General features: G+C 40.5%; 1 protein-coding gene and 1 pseudogene across 1 annotated transcript in view; both read left to right on the top strand.

The window, feature by feature from the left end:
- The window catches only part of nt5dc1 (5'-nucleotidase domain containing 1), a 74,170-nt gene that overhangs the window by 15,207 nt on the left and 34,410 nt on the right, over positions 1 to 24,553 (top strand). Inside the window, exons 3-5 of the mRNA XM_048597026.1 lie at positions 16,375 to 16,446; positions 20,607 to 20,716; positions 21,057 to 21,136. Of these exons, the coding sequence (XP_048452983.1) occupies positions 16,375 to 16,446; positions 20,607 to 20,716; positions 21,057 to 21,136 (262 nt within the window). The remainder of the gene's footprint in view (positions 1 to 16,374; positions 16,447 to 20,606; positions 20,717 to 21,056; positions 21,137 to 24,553) is intronic.
- LOC125483239 lies at positions 11,916 to 12,032 on the top strand (annotated as a pseudogene).

The raw sequence follows: 24,553 nt of genomic DNA, 5'->3' as shown, positions 1-24,553 counted from the left end.
GTGACTTTATTTACCACTCTTTCTAGCTAGAGTGGCACTTGGTGAGGGGCTTCTGTAAGGACACAAAATGAACTTTAGGGAATAAACAGAAATCTCTGGCACAAGAGAGGTATGAGGTAGGAAAAGAACAAGGGTTCAGGAAATAATAAAACAATAAAATACAAGCAGACACAGTTGGGAGAGAGTGTGGGGAAATGGCAGGGAAGGACTGTGGAAAAACAGGCTGGGTCCAGACCGGCCCATTCTACACTGTGTATAAAAACAAAGTGCAGAAACGTAATAACTACAGTGTTCGTATGTAAGAAAGAGAGAGCGTGAGACAGCTCTCCGTGCTAGTTCACTGAATCTTGCAGAGGTGTTAACTCTTTGTGGCCTGGTTTGAATGTACCTTTGTTTGTTGTTTGCTAAATGTTGTCTCGTGCAATTTGTGTTTTTGTTCCCTAAAGCTCAAGATCTGGGGATGCTTTGAAGTTAGTTTGCATTTTGGAATTTGTGTGGTGTGCTTGTGTAAGTATGGGACATGTATGGATAATGTGATGTCCATTTAAGAAACTCTCAGTGGTTATGCAAAGCAGAAGTCTATAATCAATGTTGATTTAAAAAGTTAGGTTGTAAAGCTTGGTAAAAATTTACCTTTTAGAATTGGCTGTGTATTTTGTTTGGACTTTGGGTAAGTTTTAATTTCAGAAATTACCATGTTTGGAATTTCATTTACTGGCCAGAAATGAACTTCCAAAAACTGTTTTAACACATGAATGAATCTTTAACTCCTGATGATAAGATTTGCACATTGTAAAGCTACTATGATGTGCAAGTATGCAAATTATAGGAAATTTGGAATCTTGGGAATGCAATTCTGTTTGAACAAAATTCTGATACGTTCTAAAATCTGAGAAAGTTGATAGAAAAGGCAAACTTAATAGAGAAGATGGTTCAACACTAATTAACCCATTCTGCTTGACATGGGATAGATGGACACTTTGAAATTTTAAGTCCATGGATGATGATGTTTTACTGCTCCTGGGTGAAGTAATTGTGGATAGAGAAGTGGAGGATAAAAAAAAAAAACCTCAAATTAATAAAGTACTCAATTGGGCTATGAAAGCAGAAAATAACCATGGGAATAATAAGAAACAGCAGCAGTTGTAACAGGCTGTGGGCGGTGGGATTCAACCGGCCACCTCAGCCAACGGATTGAAATAAAAATTGCAGATTGTGTGATCAATGCTTGTATATATGTGTGTAAAAATACTGAAGGTAGTATGTCAGGAATAGACTTGTTGGAACAATTTAGAGCTGTGATTAACATGCGAGAGGCAAAGGTTGATTGGGATTGCCGGTTTAAATCTAGAAGGTCAAGGATTGCATGCCTCCTTAAGAGTGTCTGTGCTGCCACAATTGAGTGGGATTGGGGTCCTGAGAATCCTTACCATAAAGTTGACAATGATATGCCCCAAGTTATGGGCAACCACCAAAACAGAGTTCGGGAGATGAGATATAAAACTGATTGAAATACCTGGAAATGTACATCCAGCTAAAAGGCAGTACCCCATCACACCTGAAGCAGTTGAGGCAGTTAAAGAAATTGTGAAAGATTTGGAGAAACGAGGAGAGAGACATGATTGTATCCCCCTCATGGAGTAGGAAGAAGAAAGACAGGGCGAGTTAAGGAAGAGTGTGAAGGGCCAGATGTGAAATGCATGTTTGTGGATGGGGCATGGAAGTATTATGATGGTGAGACCGTGTTTAATTTGAAAGGGGAGCTTTTAGGAGGAGAGGATAGAAGGATGTCACTCTGCCCAAGTAGCTGAACTAACAGCACTTACTGCAGCCCTGAAGTTACAAAGAGGACAAAGGGTTAATATCTACACAGACAGTAGGTATGCCTTTGGCATAGTCCATGACTACATGATGGCATGGGCAAGGCGAGGTTATGTTACTTTGAGTGGCAGTGTAATCCAGCATGAGAACCTAGTCGAGGACCTAATGGCTGCAGCTACTTAACCAAAAGAAGCAGCAGTAATTAAAATAAAAGCACGCTCCTACAGTGGTGGACATTGAAATCCCCCACCAGCATACATTTTGTGTCCCTGCCACCCTCAGTGCTTCTTCCAAGTGATGCTCGACATGGAGTTCTGATTCATCAGCCAATGGAGGTCGATACATGGTGATCAAGGAGGTTTCTTTGACCCCTATTTAACTTCAAGACATGAGACTTCATGGAGTCCAGAGTCAATGTTAAGGACTTGAAGGACAACTCTCTCCTGACTGTGTACCACAGTTCTGCCACCTCTGCTGGGTCTGTCTTGTTCAGCAGGACAGGATATATCCAGAGATGGTAATGGTGGCATCTGGAACGTTTTCTGTCAGGTATGCTTCCCGAAGTATAACTGTTAGGCTGTTGCTTGATTAATCTGAGAGACAGCTCTTCCAGTTTTGGCACTGGTTCCCAGTTTTCTATGACTACTTTAAATCTCGCTGTGTTATAGTCACTTCCACCAAAATGCTTGGCCACTGTAAATTCTACCACTTGCCCAGCTTTGTTTGGTGAAATTAGGCCCAGTGCTTTGTACGCTTGTAGTATTTTCTTCATGCTGTCTCTCAATATATTTTACTAATCACACCCTCTTTAAGCCTTTGATACTTTTGTCTATGAGTTAATATTGGGTAACTTCAAACCCCCTATTGTATTCTACTATGTACTCTTATTATTTTTACACTTCTCTGAAATTTGTCTCCATGTCTGCCCTTCTGTCTCTCCTGTGGATCAACAGTTCACTCTACCCCCATTTTTGTTTTTAAGTTCCAGCCATATGGCCATAATGAGGCCACCTTTTTTTTTAAGTATCAACCCTCCTTGCTGTAGGAGTTGACTCCTTGACCAATATTGTGACATCTCTTTTACACTCGTCCCTGTCTTGCCTGAAGTTTCTACACACAAAATATTGAGCTGTTAGTCCTATCGCTCTTTCAATCATCTCTTTATGATAAGAATTATATCATATCCCCTAATGTTAATCAGCACCCTCAATTTCTCTGCTTTACTCATGAGACTCTTTGAATTGTAGTAAATGCCATCCAATCATGCTGAGCTCCCTTTTGTCTTCACTATATATGCTCTGTGTGCAAGTGTATCTAGGCTTCTCCTCTACATTTGTTTGTGCATCACCCGCCACTGCGCCTGCAGACCATTTTGCATTCCACTGTCAAATTAGTTTAGCTCCTTCACCAAGAGCATCAGCACCACCTCACCCCTCCTTGGAAAGAATGTTGTTCCCAATGTGGTTAAGGTGCAACTAGAAATGGACCCTGTGTTTCAGGATTTGAAAACCCATCCTCCTGCTCCAACTGTTTAGCTACATATTCATTTGCTTTATCTCCCCAGTCTTCTACTCAATCGCAAGTGACATTGAGAATAATCCAGAGATGACATCCTCTGAGGTCATGCCTTTCAATCTGCTGTCTAGCTTCCTAAATTCTCGTTTCAAGACCGTATCTTCCTTTTAACTGTGTTGGAACCATGACCTTTAGTTGTTTGCCCGACTCCTTCAGAATTGCCTGTAGCCATTCAATGATATTCTTAATCCTGGCCTCAGTAAATTAACTCACCATCCTGGCCTCATCTTCAGCCACAAAACACAACTGTTGATGTTTTTAACATGTCCCCACAAGCTAAGTGCTCCCTGGAGGAAGTGTCACTCTCTTCATTTATCAGCAAAGAAAATCTATCCTGAAATGAGATGTGCTCTGGAAATTTCCTGACTGCTTCCCTTCTTCCGACTGATGGCCACCCGTTCTTTCCTTGATTGTGCTTCTTTAACCTGCAGGGTGATTGTCTAAAAATATGTTTATATACGTAACTCTTTCTCGCAAGTGCACTAAAGTGCCTTCAGCCAACTCTCAAGTTCCCAAAACCTGGTACTCGAGCCAATAAACTGATGGCGCTTCCGGCAGATGTTGTGATGCAAACTGCCAGGTGCATCAAAGGTTTCCCGTATTCTGCATGCCATGCAACACACAGGACTAAGCTCCTCTCCCTTTCCTTCATTTTAAAAAAAAATCCTAAATTTAAGCCAAGTAGAAAATTAATTACATTTTCTATTATAATAAAGAAGCTCGAACTTTTACTTTTCATAAATGCAGATTTAAACTGGACAAAGCAGCACATCCACGGCCTACCGATCAGCTCACTGCTTTGCACTGCTGTCACTTTTGCCTACCTGTTTGAATTCTGGCAAGGTTCCTGTTAGGGTTTAGCTGCTGCTCCAACTGAGCTCGATCTAGGCCTGGCCTGGCCCCTCAGGCTTTCATCAGGAAGTTCTACTGCCTCAATTCACCAGAGGTTTGTTTTGCACTACTCTGCTGCGACTTCAACTAGCTCCCCTTTGAGTCAGAGTAGATTATGGACCGGAAAATGTTATCATTTGTGTCTGCTTCACTACAATAGTGACTTGCTGCACACTCCCTCTCTGCTTCACATTAATGCTGAATGCCGCACATCAACTCATCGTTAAGTTGTATGTTCTGGTGGGTCCCAACAGTGTCCTTTAAATCCAGTGAATAATTTTGTTAACTCTTTTCATTCTGTCCTCTAAACACAAAAGTATGATGCCCAAGCTCTGAAACCTTTCAGTCTTAGCTAACTAGATAGGTGATTCAATTTAGGACTTGTCTAGTCATCCTCCTGCCTCATCCACATTATCCCTTTCATCTTCCACTAACCATGCTACTGACACTTTGTAATTAACCTCCTCCCGACAGTGATAATGCTTCAACAGAGCGATGAGAGAGCAAATTCTTTTCCTGGCAACTTGGGGTGTCCATTAGACAACATTCTTTACCAATTCTTTTTGACTACTCTATATGGATGACTGAATCATGCTTTTAGTGGTTCATCCAGTAAAGGTGATGATTATGAATATCTTATCCCCTGGTTGAAATGTTGAGGATTGGGCACATTTGATGGTTCATTGTTCCATTGTTATTTGTAATGCATAATCTTTGAGCTACTTTGCTGGCTCCTGCTGACTGTTCTGGAGTAAAGTAACTTAGTCTGACCTGGAAGGTTTATCTTTCAGTCCTAAAAACATTTCTTTGATTAGTTTCACAGATTCCCTTATCCCATTATCATAAACTAATTCAAAAGGACCTAAACAAGTAGACTGATTCGATGACTATGTGTCATTGTTATTTTGAGGTGCTGATACCTTCTAAAGTTCCGTGAATCTGTGGATAGCGTGCAGAAAACTTGAGCTTTGTTATATCCAGATGACGACTGACAACTTCCTGAAAAGTTTGAGGCATGAAAATAGAAACTTGATCCGTATGGTCCTTTATGAGCAATTCATATCATGAGAAGAACTGGATTCACTTTTCCATCACTGGTGCTGATTGTCATTAAGGGTAAATGCATGTAGTATTCAGAAAAAAAAAATAATTAATGGAAGTTAATGAATATGATCTTATAGCCGTTTAGGAGACGTGGTTATAACGTGGTCAATATTAATTAACTAAATATTCAGGTTGTGTTTTTTTTGGACACAACAGGCAGGAAGGAAAAGATGATGACGTAGCTTTATTGGTACGAGGTGGAATAAGTATGACAGCACAAGATGATCTTGGATAGGAAAGTATAGAATCCATGTGGGTTGAGATGAACAAATATAAGGGGTGGGGGAGACGCTGGTGGGTGGGAATTGTTTATAGGACCCCCAACAGTGGCTATACCATAGGACAGAATAAATGAGGAAATATTGGAACATGTTAAAAAAAAGTCTGTATTTTAATCATGGATATCTTCAATCTTCGTGTAGGTTGGGAAAATCAAGTTGGCAGAGATAGCCATAACAAAGAATTCAGAAATTATATTTGGAATAGTTTCATTAAAAAAAGATTGCGGATCCAATCAGGGATCCGATTAATTCAGATATGATAATGTGTAATGAGGCAGGCTAATAAATGAAAGCATGGTAAAGTTTAGTGTTCAGTCTAAGTGTGAGCAAATTTTCTCGTACATAACTGTGCTGAACTTAAATAAGAATAATTACAAAGGAATGAGAGCAGAGTTGGCTAGAGTAGACGGGGGAAGGAAGTTAACAGAAAAGATGGTTGAGGAATAATGGCATACATTTAAGAAAATAGTTCATGATAGACATAGCCCAGTGAGGAAGAAGGATTCCAGGATGGGGATAAACCAACCACGGTTAACAAAGGAATAGAAATGATGGAAATACCAAATAGTGGGAAAATTAAACTTTTAAGGGTAAATTAGCAAGTAATATAAAATAAGGACAGCAAGTGTTTCATTAAATATTGGTGTAAGAAGAGAGAGACCAAAGTGAATGTAGGTCTCCGGGAAATGATAATGGGAATATCAGGAAATGGCAGAAGAATTGAACAAATAATTTGCATCATTCGGTTCTGCCATAACGTGTTTCTTCAACGCAAATTGGCTTTAACACAATTGAAGAATTTAGATTGCTATTTGTAGAGCGCGAACTTTCCTTACCTTTATTGGCTATAAGGCAATTCTGGCCATGTTAGTTTAAATGGCGCAGCTACTGCACAATCTTCTTATGTGAGATCGCACGAGAATGGAACTACCGCGTTATATTAGAACTGACTGTGGAAGACTCTCAAAGCATTCCAAAAATGTAAAACAATCAAGGGGCTAAAGGGTGAGGAAGCAAGTACAATAATACAATACAATACCACTAAAGGCAAAGTACCAGGGATCTATTGAGGCTGAAGTCCGATAGGTCCCTTTAGGTTAATGCATTGCATCTTAGGAAATGACTTTGTAAAGGATATGAAGTCGCTGCAGAGAAGGTTCACAGGGTTGATTCTGGGTTTCGAGGGATTTTCTTATCAGGAGGGCTTGAATATTTTGGGCCTGTACTCATTGAAATTTAGAAGGAGCAGAGACCTTGTTTTATGTATTAGATTCTTACGGGGATATGACAAGCTAGATCCCGAGAGTTGTTTCCCCTTGTGGGATTGTCTAGGACCAGAGAGTATAATGTTAGAGAATCAGATCATTCATGATCTCATTGAATGGTAGAACAGACTCAAAAGGACTGATTGGCTTACCTCTCCTTCTGTTTCTTATGTTCTTATGGTATGGCCTCTGGGAATTGAGTAATCATATCTAAGATTGCAAGGATGCACTGGTGTCATGCTTTTGTTTTAGGGAAAGGTCTTGCATAGTAATATGTTCCAAAAAAATGCTGGTATGGGAATTCAGGTTGCTAGTTTGATTGTATGTTTTAATTCTCCCACAATGTGGCACACATGGCATATTTTGAAAAAACTGAATCGGATCTTTGTTTGAAGACCTAGTTAGTAAAAATGTCACCTTATTTGTTCTAGGTCTTCCAGATACTGCCACAGGAATTTCTTCAGCTATCCTTTGTTTCTTGTCAATATTTGAGTTTGGGTTTGACTATGTAAGGAGGCAGTTTTCCTTTGGATAAGAACTTCTAGTAACTGAAACAAAGTTGTTGGAAAAGCTCAGTAGGTCTGGCAGCATCTTTCAGCTCCGGTGACCCTTCATCCGTTAACTCTGTTTTTCCCTTCACAGATGCTGCCAGACCTGCTGAGCTTTTCCAACAACTTTGTTTCAGTTACTTGTACCTAAGAACAAGTTAAAAAGAAATAAGGAACAAAGTTAAAAGTTAAACATTAACATCACTCTCAGTACAACATAAAAACAAAGTTTAAAAATTAAAATTAAAATTAAAAATTATTGTCCTTCTTGGTATTAAATCAGAAAATAAAGAAATAAAGCTAAAAGTTCAACCATTACAGTCTATCTTACGTGCATAGCCATGCTGGGACCGCATGTCCTATGAAGCTCAATTTCCTCCACTTTGGCGCACTTTCCATGCACTAGCTTGATCTCCCCTGCACTCGTGATCGCTGCAGATGTTGGGGGAACCTCCATCGCTGCATTGGGCTCGCTCCTGGGATCACAGACTGCCAAAGTCCTGATCTGGGCCTTTAGCCGCTGTCTCACACCGGACAAGCAAAGCCCTGATCCAGGTGCTGGGTCTTGGCCTCTCCTTCGGTCCACGTGCTGGGCATTGTGAACTTAGCAGTAGTCCCGGGTCTGCTCGCCCACCACCATGTCCCCGCACTGGGCCTTTTTGCCACCAATGCCGTTGCTGTGATTGAGCTCTTCAACAAGAGGTAAGTAAAGTGAGACAAAAAAGGAGCCAAAAAGGGAAGAAAAGAAACACAAAGAAAAGCAGATGGATGGGATGATTCTCAGGCTCGGAAGCCCTACTCTACCACTATCTTACCGGAAATATTCGACTGCTTGTTTTGCTGTTACAAACTTTGGATTTCTTTGTAACTTTGTATGAATTCATAAAATCAACTTTTTACATTTTTATTTTTAATGTCTGCATCTAACAAAGTTGTTTTCATTTACCCCCTCAAATTTTATTTGTCATCCCCGGTTGCTTCCAGATATTTTGAAATATCTGCCTTAAAAACCTCAGGGCCCACCTTGTATGATGATAACCTTTATTACTACCTCATAATCTTGAGAAGCTTCCTTAGAAAGCAAGGCACAAAGCTCATGAACTCCCATCAGTCTGCTTCACGTGAAGCAATGTCCAATTTTCTTTTGACTCTCTCATCTGCTTAGCTATCTCTCAAAAGAAGTCAAAAAATGTCTTGATATACTTTCACCAAATTATGAGAGGGCTTGCATACATTTAACCAGCTCCCTAATGGGTCTTTGCTTAGAACTCAGTTTTTTCTTGATCAAACTGTTTGTTTCCCAGAGTTGGAAGTATTCTGTTTTTAATTTCAGCCTTCTAAGCTGGTCTTCCCTTTCACTCTCCTTTTCTCTTGGCAAAAATGCTCTTTGCTCTCCTGTTTTGGGATGCTTTTCTTTGATGTTCTGGTTTCTTAATTTCTCTTTGCTATTCTGGGTATTGCAGTTTGTCCTATCTGTGCTTAATCTCTCTTCTCCTTTAACTAGCCAATCTTCTTTTGATGCCAGTATGTTACTCACTACACAATAAACTTTTATTTTCTACAATAATCTTTGTGGCACCTTATCAAATGCCTTCTTGAAATCCAAATATAGTAAATTCACTGGCTCCCCTTTACAACAGTGTGTGTTAGTCCCCAAAGAATTCCAAAAAAAAAATTAGTTAAACATGTTTCTTTCACCAAACCATGTTGAGTCTGATAGATCACCCTCAATTTTTCTCCATCCCCTGCTGTAACCTCTTTCATGACAGATGTTAAGCTAATTGACCAGTAGTTTCCTGCTTTCTGTCTCCTGTTTTTGAATAAATAAATTATATTTGCTCTTTTCAAATGTAGTGGATCCTTCCCCAAAGCTAGGGTAGTCTGTAGAATTAAAACCAACGCATCAACAGTATGATGAGGCTGTTCTTTCATGTTTGTAGGATAAGAAACTGGGGACTTGTCAGCTTGCAGCTCCAGCAATTTGCTCAATGCCTCCTCCCTGGTGATTCTAAATGTCTTGAGTTCTACCCCTTCAAGATTTGTGCTACTTCTGGAATGTTACTTGCATTTTCTATAGTGAAGAGCGATGAAATGTACCTTTTCAATTTACCTTCCATTTCGTACATATCCCATAATCAGTCTCTTCTGGGTGGCACGGTGGTTCAGTAGTTAGCGCTCCTGCTTCACAGCACCAGGGACCCGGGTTCAATTCCACCCTCAGATGATTGTCAGTATGGAGTTTGCACTTTCTCCCTGTGTCTGCGTGGGTTTCCTCTGGGTGCTCCAGCTTCTTCCCAGAATCCAAAGATGTGCAAGTTAGATGGATTGGCCGTGCTAAATTGCCCCGTAGTGTTCAGGGATGTTCAGGCTAAGTGGGTTAACCGTGGGAAATGTGGGCTTACAGGGATGGGGTGGGTCTGGGTTGGATGCTCTTTGAAGGATCAGCGTCGATGGGCTGAATGGTCTGCTTCCATGCTGTAGGGATTCTGATTATAGGATCAAATTCAATTTTTGATATATACTGTAATTTATGTAATTTTTTCACTATTTAATTAAAGCTTGGATATTTGAATTAAGAATTAATTTTGAATAGGTTTTGTGCTTCTAAAGAGTTAATTAACAAGGTAACCAGTGAAGTTGTGCATGGACTGTGTAATTATATTGTTTACGTTGATTTGGCTGTTTTCGTCCAAACCTGCAAATGAACATTCATGTCATTCGACTGAACTGTTTGATCAGTCACAAAAAGCCTATTTGGTTATAAAATTGACTAAGTGTGAAATTTCCACAGCAAAGGTGACTTATTTGGGTCATATTATGGGACAAAGCCAAGTTGCACCTTGAGAAGTAAGAGTAAGGGCAAATTGGATTCCCGTGTCAAGGATGAAACAAGAAATGTTAGTCTATGTTGACATGAGTGGTTTCTATGGCAAGTGTGGTGCGAATTTTAGCACTTGTTGCATCGTTAACACACTTGTTGCAAAGAGTCCGACAATTTGAACTGTCAGAAGTGTTAAAGCACCTTGAAAATGTAGAAGCTCTGCTGACAACTGCACTGGTTTCAACCATGCTGAATTGTGAAAAACCATTCAAGCTGGCTGGTGTAGGTGCTGTTTTACTGTGAAATGACAAAGAGAGCATGTCCGCAAAAATATTCATCCGTTGGACAAGAGACATTGAGTCTTGTGTGTCATTACATCATTTTAAAATATACGTCCGAAATAACCTGGAAGAAACTGTTATTTATACAGACCACAATTCTCTGATATTAGAATTGATTTCAGGACGAGAGCTTACAATTGTTTTGATAGAGCTTATTTCTCCAGTCATGTAATTTGAAAATCATTCACATGCTTGGAAGGTAAAAATATTAGAGCTGTTTGTTAAGAGCACATGTGCAGGTCTTTGGATGATGTGGTGCCGATGGACTTGCGTAAAATTACATTCCTATGTAAATTATTATACATTAATGCAAAAAAAAAGTTGTTACTGTTGCTATGACATAGTAGTGGAGTTAAGAAGTGGATAATTGAAACACGTCTTAAAGATGCATTTCATTCTCCTTTGAAGGGTTACAGGCAGCTCTTCGGCCAAATCGCCTATTCCTGCTCCTAACTGTCAAGAAATTACTTGCTTTTGGTAAACATTTTAAACTAAAGTGCCTCGTACTTTGGAATGACCATTCTAACGACACATGTCCTTAAATATTGCTCAGTGAATCAGAGAATGCTCTGCTTATGAAATGCAAGAATATCCCATCATACAGCGTTAATTGGGTTAACTGGAGCGTTAATTTATTATGACTAAATAAGTTAAATTCTAAAGATATTAACCAAGAGGCTATAAAGATGCAGCACTTGTATAAAGCATTGCAATCCTTCAGCCACATTTGTAATGGTCAGGCTAATATTGTAACATCCTTTTCACTGAGCACACGGAATCCCAAGCATCAGGGGAAAAAAAAACTGCATTGTTAAGTACATGTGAGATCTCGGAGCAAACTGGAGCAACTTAGAAACATAGCAAATAACAGCCGGAATAGGCCATTCATCCCTTCAAGTCTGCTCTGTCATTCAATATGAACATGGCTGATCATCCAACTCAGTACTACACTTTCTCCCCATAGCCTTTGATCCCTTTAGCCCCAAAAACTACATCGGATCCCTGCACATATTAGCTAAAATTCAGCCTTCAAAAGGCCACGATGGCCAAGTGGGACAGCATTGGTCTCAAACCAGAAATCGTGGGTTCGATCCCCACCCGTGCCTCGCAGAGCACTGGTTACTACTTGCCGTTCTCGGTTGTATAGCGGTTAGCATTCTTGCCTGTCATGCGAGAGATCGGGGTTCAATTTCCCACTGGGGAGTCTCTAAACATTTTAGAAGTTCACTTCTACTGATTTATAGTGGCGACAGTACTTCTCACTGTTTGCCTACGGCTATACTAGTCTGAAAACGCCTGATCTCATCTCGTCTCAGAAGCTAAACAGATAGGCCTGGTTAGTACTTGGATGGGAGACTGCCTGGGATTACCAGGTGCAGTAGGCTTTATGGGCGGCACGGTACCGTAGTGGTTAGCACTGTTGCCTCACAGCGCCAGGGACTCAGGTTCAATTCCACCCTTGGGTGACTGCGTGGAGTTTGCACATTCTCCTTGTGTCTGCGCGGATTTCCTCCGGGTGCTCCGGTTTCCTCCCACAGTCCAAAGATGTGCAGGCTAGGTGAATTGGCCGTGCTAAATTGCCCGTATTGTAGATTATGGGGGATGGACCTGGGTGGGATGCTCTGAGGGTCGGTGTGGACTTGTTGGGCCGAAGGGCCTGCTTCCACACTGTCGGGATTCTATGAAGAACAACCACGTTGCAGGAAAGGTATTCAGAATGGTAAAATTCAAAAAATTGAAGAGCACTTTAATTTTCCACTTGGTTCTTTTAATTTACCTTTATTTCCTCTTACATGGATGATTGCAGATACTTTCTTTTTAAATTTCTAGGGGAACTGCACATCTTCTACTTTGGAAACATTTGATGACCCTTCCCTACATTTTCATTATTATTTCACCTCTAAATTCTATCACAGATCGCTGTTTGATTGCATTTCCCCACTGTCGTATGGATTTTTCATTGATAGCAATGCATTACTTCTTCCCAGCTCTCCCAGGGTAATGATTAATGTTGCGCACACCACACAAAAAATCCTCTAAATAAATATAAGCGCAGTAATCAATTGATTGCAATCTGCCTATCTAATACAACAAAATTAGCTGACCTATGTATTCAAGACACCACTATAATATTGTTAAAATCCAGAAAATTCTAGCTCTGTCCCCCTACAGAGGAAATATCTTAAAATTCTCTGTGCTTCTCAACTCCAGCCTGAAATTGAAATTCAATATTCAATTTGAATATTCAAATCTGCATCATTCCCTACAAAAAGAAGTTGGGGAACTTGAGCTGAGTTCATAGTTTTACAACCACTGAGAAGGTTTGAACTGGCTTCCAGGTTTACAACTGTCTTGGTTTTTCAGACAAAGGTTAAGTTTAATATGAGACTATCCCTAACTCTGATTAAAATGTAGTTGATATCTTTACAGCATACAATAAGGAGCCAATCTTGCGGTTTTCTTCAGGAGCAGTTATATTGCTCTTGTTATATACCTGCTAATCCTGAGGAAAAATTAAAGACACAATACAAAGCAAATGGCTTTCATGCAGTCATTTCTGCTTTCACAACGGACACCAATACAAAGTAAAATGGGGTTAGTGCCCAATAAAAGGAATATGACAATGTTATATACAGATATAAACAGTTGTAAACAATTCAGAGTTCTTGAGCAATGTTTTTTAACCTGAGGCCATGGTTGGTTGATTTCTAGGAGATTGTCATTAGTAGCTAGTATTACAGTTATCATTTAAGTTCTTGGTTTTCTGATGCTTGTAAGAGAGATCAAGAAAACTGTGAATCAAATAGCAGACAAGGAACTTCTGATGCTTCCCATTGGGCTTAAATGACATTTAAATGTTCTTAAGGAAAATTTTAATCTCACTTGAGACTGTCTTTAGTCTAATTTGTATGTCATGATCCATTTTAAAAATCACCAGTTTGTGGTATTGTAGTAAATTAAATTAATAGCCTATATTTTACACTATCATTATGATACGCAATTGATCATTGTAGTCATGGACTAATAACCTTAAATGCAGCTTCTTATCAGTCATGTCTTAGTTGTAATAATGTAATGTTCCTAATTGAATGTGCGGAACACTACAAGGAATCTGTGTTATTTAGCAGCTTGTAAGTCAAAGTGTTGATCTTTTTTACTTGTGGTTTCAGAAGGATGGTTATAAGCAAGAATGATATGGAGGTGCCAGTGTTGGACTGGGGTGGGCGAGGTCAGAAATCACATGACACCCAGGTTATAGTCCAGTTTTTTTTGTAGTCACAAGCTTTTAGAACTTGTCAGACCGTCTGACACTTTGGATCACCTGCAGAGACATATTATTCAGCCTATCGACACTCCACTCACACCATTTGTATAACCTTTTGATCTTGCTGCCTATGAATTCAGTGCCTGTGTGCAATCCTTCACCTCACCTGATAAAGGTGCAGTGTTTTGAAAGCTTGTGCTCCCAAATAAACCTGGTGGACAATAACCTGGTGTCGTGTGACTTCTGACCTATAAGGAAGAATGAAAAGTAAGTTACATCATTTTGCTACTAAATATAAAGGAGCAAAGAAGAAACAGAGATAACAAGGTGTAGAGCTGGCTGAACACAGCAGGCCAAGCAGCATCAGAAAATGAAGAAGGGTCTAGGCCCGAAACGTCAGCCTTCCTGCTCCTCTGATGCTGCTTGGCCTGCTGTGTTCATCCAGCTCTACACCTTGTTATCTCATTCTCCAGCATCTGCAGTTCCTACTATCTCAAGAAGAAACAAATGAAGCATTTAAGACGACAAGGTGCAGGGCTGGATGAACACAGCAGGCCAAGCAGCATCATAGGAGCAGAAAGGCTGACGTTTTGGGCCTAGACCCTTCATCAGAAAAGTCTCGGATTCTCCAGCATCTGCAGTTCCTACTATCTCTAACTGAAGCGTTTAGATACCCTAGAAGTTAAAATTAAAGAAAAATTATGAAAAAAAGATATTTTACAACCAGCAACTTGTAAGAGTTAAATTACGGAAAATTCTGCTGAAAATCTGAAACACGAAAAGAAAATATTGGGGAAACTCAGCAAGAATGGCAGCATGTGTGGAGATTGAAAGTGTTAACTGTTTGAGTCCAAAGATTTTTCTTCAAGCAGGTTCATAATGGGCTCAACATCAGTTGTGTAACAGTTAACACTTCATTGATTTGGAGAACAATAGAGAAGTAGAAAACACGTCTTTTAAAATAAAAAAAAAGTTTCACCCGATTAAATTGGGCAAAAAGCACAAATTTTGTGCATACTCTTGTTTTGCAACAACTATCGTGGAAAAGTCATTTCTTAATAAACTAAGAAAATTATAGGGGAAAACTTTAGTCCCCCTGTCAGCGAGTTTGAGACTGTCGCCCATAAAATGCAGCTTGTGGATTTCCTTCTGCCTACTCAGCCTGACTTGTCTCCTATTTTGCACATGGGGTGGTGAAGGTATAAATGGCCAGTCAACCCTTGGGCCCCTTGAGGCCCTTATGTAGCCATTTAGTTGCCACCTAAGTTCCTAATTTAACCCCGGCTGCAGTTTTACCTGTGGCGTGGCGACGCTCATGCCAGGTATGTAGCCACCAATTTTTATTCGGTGAGCCAGGGTATGACAGCGGCAGGAACATAACCCCTATCCACCTGGCCTCTGAAATCCAAGTGACCACCCCTCCCTACTGGGGCCCAACAGCTAGTTCCTGTTAGAGACCCTGAACTTGTCTTCTGACTAGCCTTCATGACCTCTTGTTCAGTTTATTGCTGTGGTCACACTAGTGACCATTGTTTGAACCTGCTGTAGTGGGGATATACAGTTAGTAGCCAATCAAAGTGACTGGCAGCTCTTTAAGTTGAAACCTTTTCCCCACACAGGATGAAAATCTCATCCATAGCCAGTTGACACTCCATCAAATGTTAAATAGCTGCAAAGTTTTTGTGGGGATACATTCCCTACTGACTCATCCGGTCTCTGGGTTTCTAGCCCTGAAAGGTCCTGCCCATGAGTCCTGATCTGTGCCTGAAATGAAGGAGAATGAGATTTGCAGTGCCAAGGAAATCTCTTATTCTGGTCTGTTCTGACTTAAACAACTTTCCAATAACATTATTTTTGTACAAAGGTAACTTCATTGGGCTCAACAGTTTTGGGGACATTTGAAGCCCTACCAGTACTTTGCCAGGTGGTGGGACACTGGGATGACACTTTTCCATCCCTACGGAGGTTGCTGTTCAATTGAGTATGGCAACCCACACCTAAAGCTGCTGAACCTCAGTGCAAGGCACTCTCGAAGACTAGTTTTGTCTTTATGGGGCAGGTGGCTGGGGTGGGGCGAGGGTTGTCAGTTTTCAGCATGACCATTCTCAGCTTGGGGGTTGATGGACCCCACATGGACACACAGACCTTAATTGTACCTTTTAGTCACTCAACTGCTGATCATGCTGCTACCAATATGCCAGAGCAATGGGAAGAAATTGGTCTTCTGTAATTGTGTCAGCCTTTCTGCCTCCCAATCTATCCTCAGTGGGCCAAGAAACTAAGTTGAATGTCTAAATACTTTAAATGAGTGCAATTCATGCCATGATTACTGGCCCAAAAAAGGGGCAAAAGTGCGCAGTGCATGGCTGAATAGTAAGCAGACTTAGATCAACAGATCTTTTCGGTGAACTTCTGAATTTCAATATTAATTGTTACTCCAAATATCTTTTTGGTTTTGGCAGTTTCAAAGGCTTGCTTTTGGACTTGGAAGATGGAAACTTACTGAAGCTGGGTGAAGATGGGACAGTTCTGAGGTGAGCATTTAAGTTTTTAGATTTGTAATACTGTGTAGGCCTCTAATTAGTGAGAGAGATCAAGGAACACATCACTACAGAAATCACAGATATGCAAAGCTATCGAATAGTTATTGTGGCAACATAAGTTACCTAAATATTGGTAGAGGTAAGGTTGGAGTTAAATGAAAGGAGGGAGAGGAATTTCTGACATCTGTTTAGCAGAAGTCCTTGTATAGCATGTTACTGTACCATGTGTTGGTGGCTTGAGTTGGTTGAGCACATTGTGGGGAGCATTTGGCGAACAGTGATCATCATTTCATGAAACTGAGATGAGTAATGCAGAAGGTCAAGTAATAGTTTGATATAGAACTTTGAAATTGGGAAAGGGATAACTTCATTGAGCAATTGAGGTAAGAATCTGTCTGAATTTTCCTTTTTTGCCAAGTGGTGTGTGTATGGGATGTTGCTATTTTGGAACAGTAGTGATGAGTTGGTAATTACTATATCTAATATTCTTTTAAGTTTCCAATAGAATTAAGTTATTCTAAATTCCTCTTTCTTTGGTTATATTTTAACTACAGTATTTAAATATATTAAGCAAAACACAATGGCGAGTAGTTTGACCAATCACATTGCATCTGGAACAGCAACTTCACGTTTACCTTTTAAAAATAAGAAAATGTTAGGGTCTTGGTCCCTTCTTAAAATACTTTGAGCGGGTCTGGCCTGGTCCACAACAGGATGTACTTGCAGCACATGGACTGAAGCTGTTCGAGAAGGCAGCTCACCTCCATCCTTTCAAGGACAACTAGGAACAGGCAATAAATGCTGGCCCAGCCAACATAGCCTACAATTCAATTAATGAATCAAGAATTAAAAGATAGCATCATGGTCACCATTACTGAGACCATCACTGATTACTTTAAAACTCTATCTGGTTGGGCAGAGAATCTGTTGGTGTTACCTGACTTGGACTATATATAAACTCAGAGCCACAGCAATGTGATGGATTCTGAAATGACTTCTTAAAAATGACCAAGTAAGCCACTCATTGAAGGGAGATTTGATTGATGTATGCCAAATTATAATGGGTTTAGATAAGGTAGATGAAGAAAAGTTATTCCCAGTAGCTGATGGTACAAGACCTATGGGAACACAGATTTAATGTTTTGGGCAAGGGAATTGAGGAGAAGCAAAAGAAGAAATTTGCTGTGCATTGAGTGGTAATCATGTGGAATGTGTGGCCCATGAGGGTGTTGGAAGCAGACCGAAATGTATGAACTTCTGAAATATGAGTGGGGGCATGTAGTTTGAAGGTGTAAGACACAGCTACCTCAGAAGTGTTCTAAGTGGTGACTTCTGAAGTGGCAGCTGTGGTTTCTGCTCCAGCTCGATGCCTCCTTGAAAAAAGAGCAGTCAGAATGTGAGCCATGTTGCCTGTCAACAACCCTCCCTCAACCCCAAACTCCCATCCCATTGCCATGCCTTTGGTCCTGAGGACCAATGGTTGAGGTATGGAGTATAGGTGTTAACATCACTCCAGCAGATCCTGAGGATACTGGACCTTGCTGTCCATGGCAGCTGCCAGCCTGTCCGAGACAGCCAGAAGATTGCATCAGTCACTACATTGCAGCAGCTTCTGGGCAATGAGGGTCATTCATCCCATGTACTTGTCTGCTGGTCCTTTTCATTCCTGTGAGTGTGGACAAAGTTTCTGGTTGCCAACACCACATAGTTTTCTCCTACTTGGTGCTGAGCAGGTTCTTGCCCTCTGGCAGTCCTCCTTGGCCAGCTTGTGGTCCCACACTTTCCAAGTCTAAAGTACCCACTGAGGAGTCCGTATCTCAGCCATTTGGGGATACAGGAGGGTTCCTTGTTGATGCTTCCTCTGAGGCCTCAGTATTTTCATCCTCTGCTCAAGGAAGTTGTTTCTGGGAGAGCTGGCCATGGGCTGATGGGCCGAAGAGTGGCAGATGGAATTTAATTTAGATAAATGTGAGGTGTTGCATCTTGGTTAGGCAAATCAGGCTAGGACTTGTACACTTGATGGTAGGGCCCTGGGAGTATTGCTGAGCACAGAAAACTTGGGGACAGGTTCATAGAGTCATAAATGTGGATCACAGGTAGACAGGGTAGTGAAGAAGGCTTTGGTATGCTTGCCTTTATTGGTCATTGCATTGAATATAGGAGTTGGGATGTCATGTTCTGGCTGCACAAGACATTGGTTAGGTCGCTTTTGGGACACTGTGTTTAATTCTAGTCTCCCTGCTATAGGAAATATGTTAAACTTGAAAGGGTTTAGAAAAAATTTACAAGAATGTTTCTAGGGTTGGACGTTTTGAGCTATAGGGAGAGGCTGTTTTCCCTGGAGTATCAGAGGCTAAGGAGTGAATTTATAGAAGTTTATAAAATCATGAGAATGGATAGTGTGAATAGCCAAGGTCTTTTTCCCAGGGTAGGGAAGTCCAAAACTAGAGAGCATAGGTTTAAGGTGAGAGGGGAAAAATTTAAAAGGGACCTAAGGGGTAGCTTTTTCATGCAGAGGGTGGTGCTTGTCTAGAATGAGCTGCCAGGTGAAATCGTGGAGTCTGGTATAATAACAGCATTTAAAAGATATCTGGATGAGTATATGAATAGGAAGGGTTTAGAGGGAAATGGACCAAATGCTGGCAAATGGGACCATCTTTATTTGGGAGATCTGGTCAGCATGGATGAGTTGGACCCAAGGGTCTGTTTTCGTGCTGCATGACTGTGACTAAGTGGAGATGTTTGCTAATGATTGCAGAATGCTCAGCACCATTTGCATCTCCTCAGATCTGAAGCAGCCCATGTATAAGTACAGCAAGACCTAGACAAGTGATACTCTTGTTACATAAATGCCAGGCAATGACCATCTCCAACAAGAGACAATCTAACCATGCCCCTTGATATTATCAGTAGCATCGTCACTGAATTCCCCACTATCAATATTTTGGCAGTTACCACTGGCCAGAAACTGAACTGGACTAGCTGTATAAATTTGGTGGCTACAAAACCAGGTCAGAGGCTAGGAAACGTGCAGCAAGTAACTTGCCTGTTGACACCTCAAAGCCTGTACTATAAGGTACAAGTCAGGAGTGTGATGGAATACTGCCCACTTGCCTGGATGAGTGCAGCTCCAACAACACTGAAGAAGCTTGACACCATCCAGGACAGAACAGCCCATTTGATTGGCATCACATCCACAATCATTGACTCCCTTCACGCGATGCTCAGTAGCAGCTGTATGTACCATCTACAGATGCACTGAAGAAATTCACCAAGGCTTCTTAGACAGCACCTTCCAAACACATAACAGCTACCATCTAGAAGTACAAGGGCAGTAGATACATGGGATCACCACCACTGCAAGATTCTCCAAACCACTCACTAATCAGATGTGGAAATATACCACTGTTCCTTCAACGTCGCTGGATCAAAATCGCGGAACTTCTGCCTAACAACGTTGTGGGTCTACGTGCAGCAAATAGACAGCAGCAGCTCCTGAAGGTAACTCGTCATCACCACCTTAAGGGCAACTAGAGATGTGCAATACGTGTTGGCCCAGCCAGCAGCACCATATCCCACGAATGAAGAATAAAGGAACGTGATAGACTGAGCATGCACCCTATTTTACGTGTCTCCATGCTGGAAGCCTGTCAGCTGCATGTAATATGAAGTTCATTATTTCAATTTGACTTGCAAATCATGATGTGAATGCCAGCAAATTGTATTTGTTTAATTAAGAGTTCCTTTGGTCCTAATTGAAAAGTACATTGGTGGTTTTTGGAGTTAATAATTTATTCTAGTGATGAAATGTCAAGTTAGAGCTGAATTATGTTCATTACTTGAGCAGGTACATTTTTTAGGTGGTGCTAAGTTAGAAATAAGGCTTACCATGGAATGTTTGTTTAATAAATTGAATACAAATAAATAATTTTCTTCAGGCCATTTCTGCCACAATTGTAAAGTAGGAAACTTTGAAATGTTTGCATCATTAATGTATTGAATTTGATAAATAAATGATATACAACCAGTTTTGTATTGGTGTATGGATTATAGTATTAAAAAATTCGATGAACAGGCAATCACAATTTGTAGCAAACTGTTTTTAGCTAAGTATAATTCAATGAATCACCAACATTTGATATTTCAATTAGGGCTAGTCATGGCACTAGACTTTTGACAGGAGAAGAGATATTGGAAACCTATGGAAAGAAGAGAAAGTGGAAACACTTCAAAACTATCAATGGAACATTTGCACGTTCAGGTATGGAGTAAGAAATGGATAAAAACATCAATGTGTATGACTGAATTGCATTTTTGGGATATTAATATGTGCAAGTCCTTTTGATGCTGAAATGCTGTCTTTACATTTAGTTATTATTTGGAGGAAAATGCATTTGCTGCAAGAGCATGCAATTCTGAAAGTGTTCAAAATGTTGAATTTATTCATTGAATTGTAAAATTTAATTAGCAATAGTGCTATACCATTGTTGTTGAAGTTGTGATTCTAATTAAGAAAATTCTAATGCTAGTAATTGCCTTTTGTTGTATCAATATAATGCATAGTCTTCGAAATTTTAACTGACCTTTTTCTCCTTTGTCAGGCAAATATCATTTCTATGATAATTATTTTGACCTGCCAGGAGCTTTGCTGTGTGCTCGGGTAGTGGATATTTTAGATCAGGTGAGTCAAAAATGCTTTTTCACATAGAAAAGTCCCTAGGATAGTGGGGTTTCTTAAGAGAAGAGATTGGGGCAAATGGATCTGTATTCTCTAGAGTTTCAAAGAATGACAGGTAATCTCAATAGATTTATAAGATTCTTGTAGTACATAACAAGATGGACAGAGGTGTTTCCTGGGAACTCTAGAACCAGGATACATAATCTTCAGCATAGGTATCAGGCCATTGAAGAATGAGATTAGGAAGAATTTCTTCACACGGGGTAAGTCAATTGTTGGAATTCTCAGTCATTGACAACATTCAAGTTGTGAACACACACAGCAACAGGTTTTTATAGATTAGCTCTATTATCCCTTAATGTCATTAATATGGAAAAATGGAATTGAGATGATCAGTCATGATTTGGATTGGCAGTACAGACTTAATGGGCTGAATGTCCTACTATTTCTGTGTTCCTAATTAGTGGAATTACAGCCCAGAAACGGTTATTTATCAGATTTGTATTTATTTTGGTTGATAAGTCTAAGTGGAATTACTTATTTCAACTTGAGTCTCCATTATCCCTGCATGTAATTTTGTTTCAGAAAGAGCAACAAGTTTTATTTTGAATAGAAAGGGCTTTATTTGTTCTGTTTTGTTGCAGCAATATTTCAGTTAGCTATGAAAGTAATTCTGAGAACGAAATGATTGGAATTTGTTTTTTTTCCCCTTGTTATCGGGAATCACTCACTAACAAGTATAATTGTCCATCCAGGAAATTCACACAGTTTATGTGCTGTGGGTCTTTGGCTGGTGAGCTCGAACCTGGATCCACATCTCTGACCCACATTTGACAGGTGTTTCTGGGGTGTGGTGAAATTGATCCTTGGCCTTAAAATTGCTGATGTTCTGTTCTCCAGTTCCTTTTCTGTACTTCCTCTTGCTGACCAATGTTCTCAAAGCCTCATATTACTCCACACAGTAGCTTCCTCCATATTGATTTCCTATGAACAAAGGTCTCCCACGCATTAACGCATTTCTTGATGGAAGCCTTCAGGGAGTACTTGAAACACTTAACTTGTTCTCCTCTCATTTGAGTGCCTTCCTTGAGCTGGGTGAAGATGGTTTTCTTTGGCACTTAGAACTCCACCATGCTAAGCACGTGGCTGGCCCAATGGATGACCATAGCCTTGATGCTGGTGCTATTAGCTGCTTCAGGATCGCTGATGCTAGAGCACTTGTCCTCTCAGCTGATGCAGGAAATCCATCTCAAGCAGTGTTGATGGTACTTGTGAAAGGCCTTGAGGTAACATATATATGCAGTCCATATTTCAGAGTAGTATGGTAAAATTGGAAGGATGACTGCCCTTACACAAGGATCTTGGTATCAGCATGATGTCAACATTGTTGAAGACTGTCATCTTTGGTGTTTGAAAGTGGTTTCCGCATATTTGATTCAATGTTGAACCTCTGCATTATGTCAGTCACAAATGAGAGGTAGCTTCCCAGGTAGGAGAAAAGTTCCACATTTGGGAGGATTTCTCCATTGATGTTAATGGACAGATGAATTGGAATTTGATCGAGTCAGGGAGATTAGGGTTTTAAGTCTTATTAAAGTTGAGGCCTAGACCAATTCTTGGTATGCTTCCATGAAGGCATTAGGCAAGGCTTGAAAATCATCATCCGAGAGCACGGCAATGACGTTGTTATCCACATACTGAAGATCCACAAACAAGGTCGGTGTTAGTTTCTTCTTGGATTTCAACTGGTTGTGGTTGAAAGGTTTTCCGTCCATCCTGTACACGATGTCCACACCACGAGGAAGAACGGTGGTAATGAAGATGGAGAAAAGATGGGGGATGATGACCAGTCCCTACCTGACCATGTGTTGGCCTCAAAGATTTCTGTCATATTCCCATCAGTGAGGACCTTTGCTGCCATCTTGTCGAGGAGGAGACAGGATGTTGTTGAATTTCTGTGATGGCTGGCCTTTGACAGAGTCTTCCACAGCACTTCCCAATTACCTTGAGTCAAAATCCTTGATCAGATCAAGGAAGGCCACGTTGAGTAATTGGTGTCATTCCTGGTATTTTTGTTGTTCTTGAGCAGTGAAAATTATGTCCATAGTTATGTACAAAAACAAAGTTGCTGAAAAATCTCAGCGGGTCTGGCAGCGTCTGTGAAGGAAAAAAGAGTTAATGCTTCGGGTCCGGTGACCGTTCCTCAGAACTCCATGGTAATGTAGTTTCGTCAGAAGCCACTCTGGCTTTCAGGATGGATTTCCTCATGGATTGGGCGAATGTGCTTAGCGAGGATTTAGCGGGGAATGATCTTCCCAGCAGTGGAAAGTAGGGAGACTCCTCTATAATTTCCACACTCCTTATTGTCTTTTTTTTTCTTGAAAACAGTGACAATGATCACATCTTTGAGCTCGACAGAGATTTCTTCTTTGTCCCATATTTTCAGGAACAGTTGATGGAGATGGAACATGAAATCTCTAAAAGAATTCCTATCTGCCCCTGCAACTTTTCCATTCTTCACGTGTCTGATGGCAGGTTCAACTTCTCCCATACTAGGTCAGATTCCAAGATTGTCTTGGCGGGGATTCGGAGAATTTCCTCAAACATAATATCAGTTGCATTACAGTTTAGCAGCTCTTTGAAGAGGCTGATATTTTCTCTGTCTCAGCAAGGATTTGATCCTTTCTCCGAACCAGTTTGAGGCCAAGTCTGTTGGTTCCGTTTCTTGCCTTGGTGGCACTGAAAACCCTGGGTGTTGTGCTTGTCAGCAAGCAGTTACAGCTTCTTAGCTTTGTCAGCCCACAATTGGTCAGCTGTAAAAGTAACACTCAGAATAAAATGTTTGCAGTTTTTTTTCCATAAACATTGGAGCAAGTTAAAATTTGGAACATAAGCCGAAGTAGAAAACAGCAAGATGAAAATCATAAACCAAAACTAATTGCTGGAAACATTAAATAGGCCATGCCTGAAATATTCTCTAAATGGTGCCTGACTGAATAATTCCAGCATTTTCTATTTACCTCAGAGTATGGAGTCAGGGCAGTCAGCGTTGTAGGCCACTGATTATTGTGATCAAAAAGCTAATGCTTAGCAAGTAGTTTTTAATAACAGTATAAAAATGTTGATGTAATTGAATTGTGCATAGGTCTAAAGCCTGAACAGATATTCTGACTAGGAGAACAGGTCAGAGGCTTGGATTTCTGCAACAAATAACTCATCTCCCCAAAGCCCGTTTACCACCTACTGGGCACATGTCAGGAGTGTGATAAAATACTGCTCACTTTCCTAGAGTTCAACTCCGATATCAATTAAGAAGCTTGTCACCATCCAGGATGAATCTGCTTATTTGGAACCCATTGACGATTTTCAACATTTACTTTCTCCATTGCTGATGCAAAATAGCAGTGGTGAGTATCATTG

Source organism: Rhincodon typus, chromosome 5 (genome assembly GCF_021869965.1).
Source record: "Rhincodon typus isolate 14 chromosome 5, sRhiTyp1.1, whole genome shotgun sequence".
Classification (NCBI taxonomy): domain Eukaryota; kingdom Metazoa; phylum Chordata; class Chondrichthyes; order Orectolobiformes; family Rhincodontidae; genus Rhincodon; species Rhincodon typus.
The sequence above is the reverse complement of the archived record's forward strand: the minus strand, read 5'-3'. Positions and strand labels throughout refer to the sequence as shown.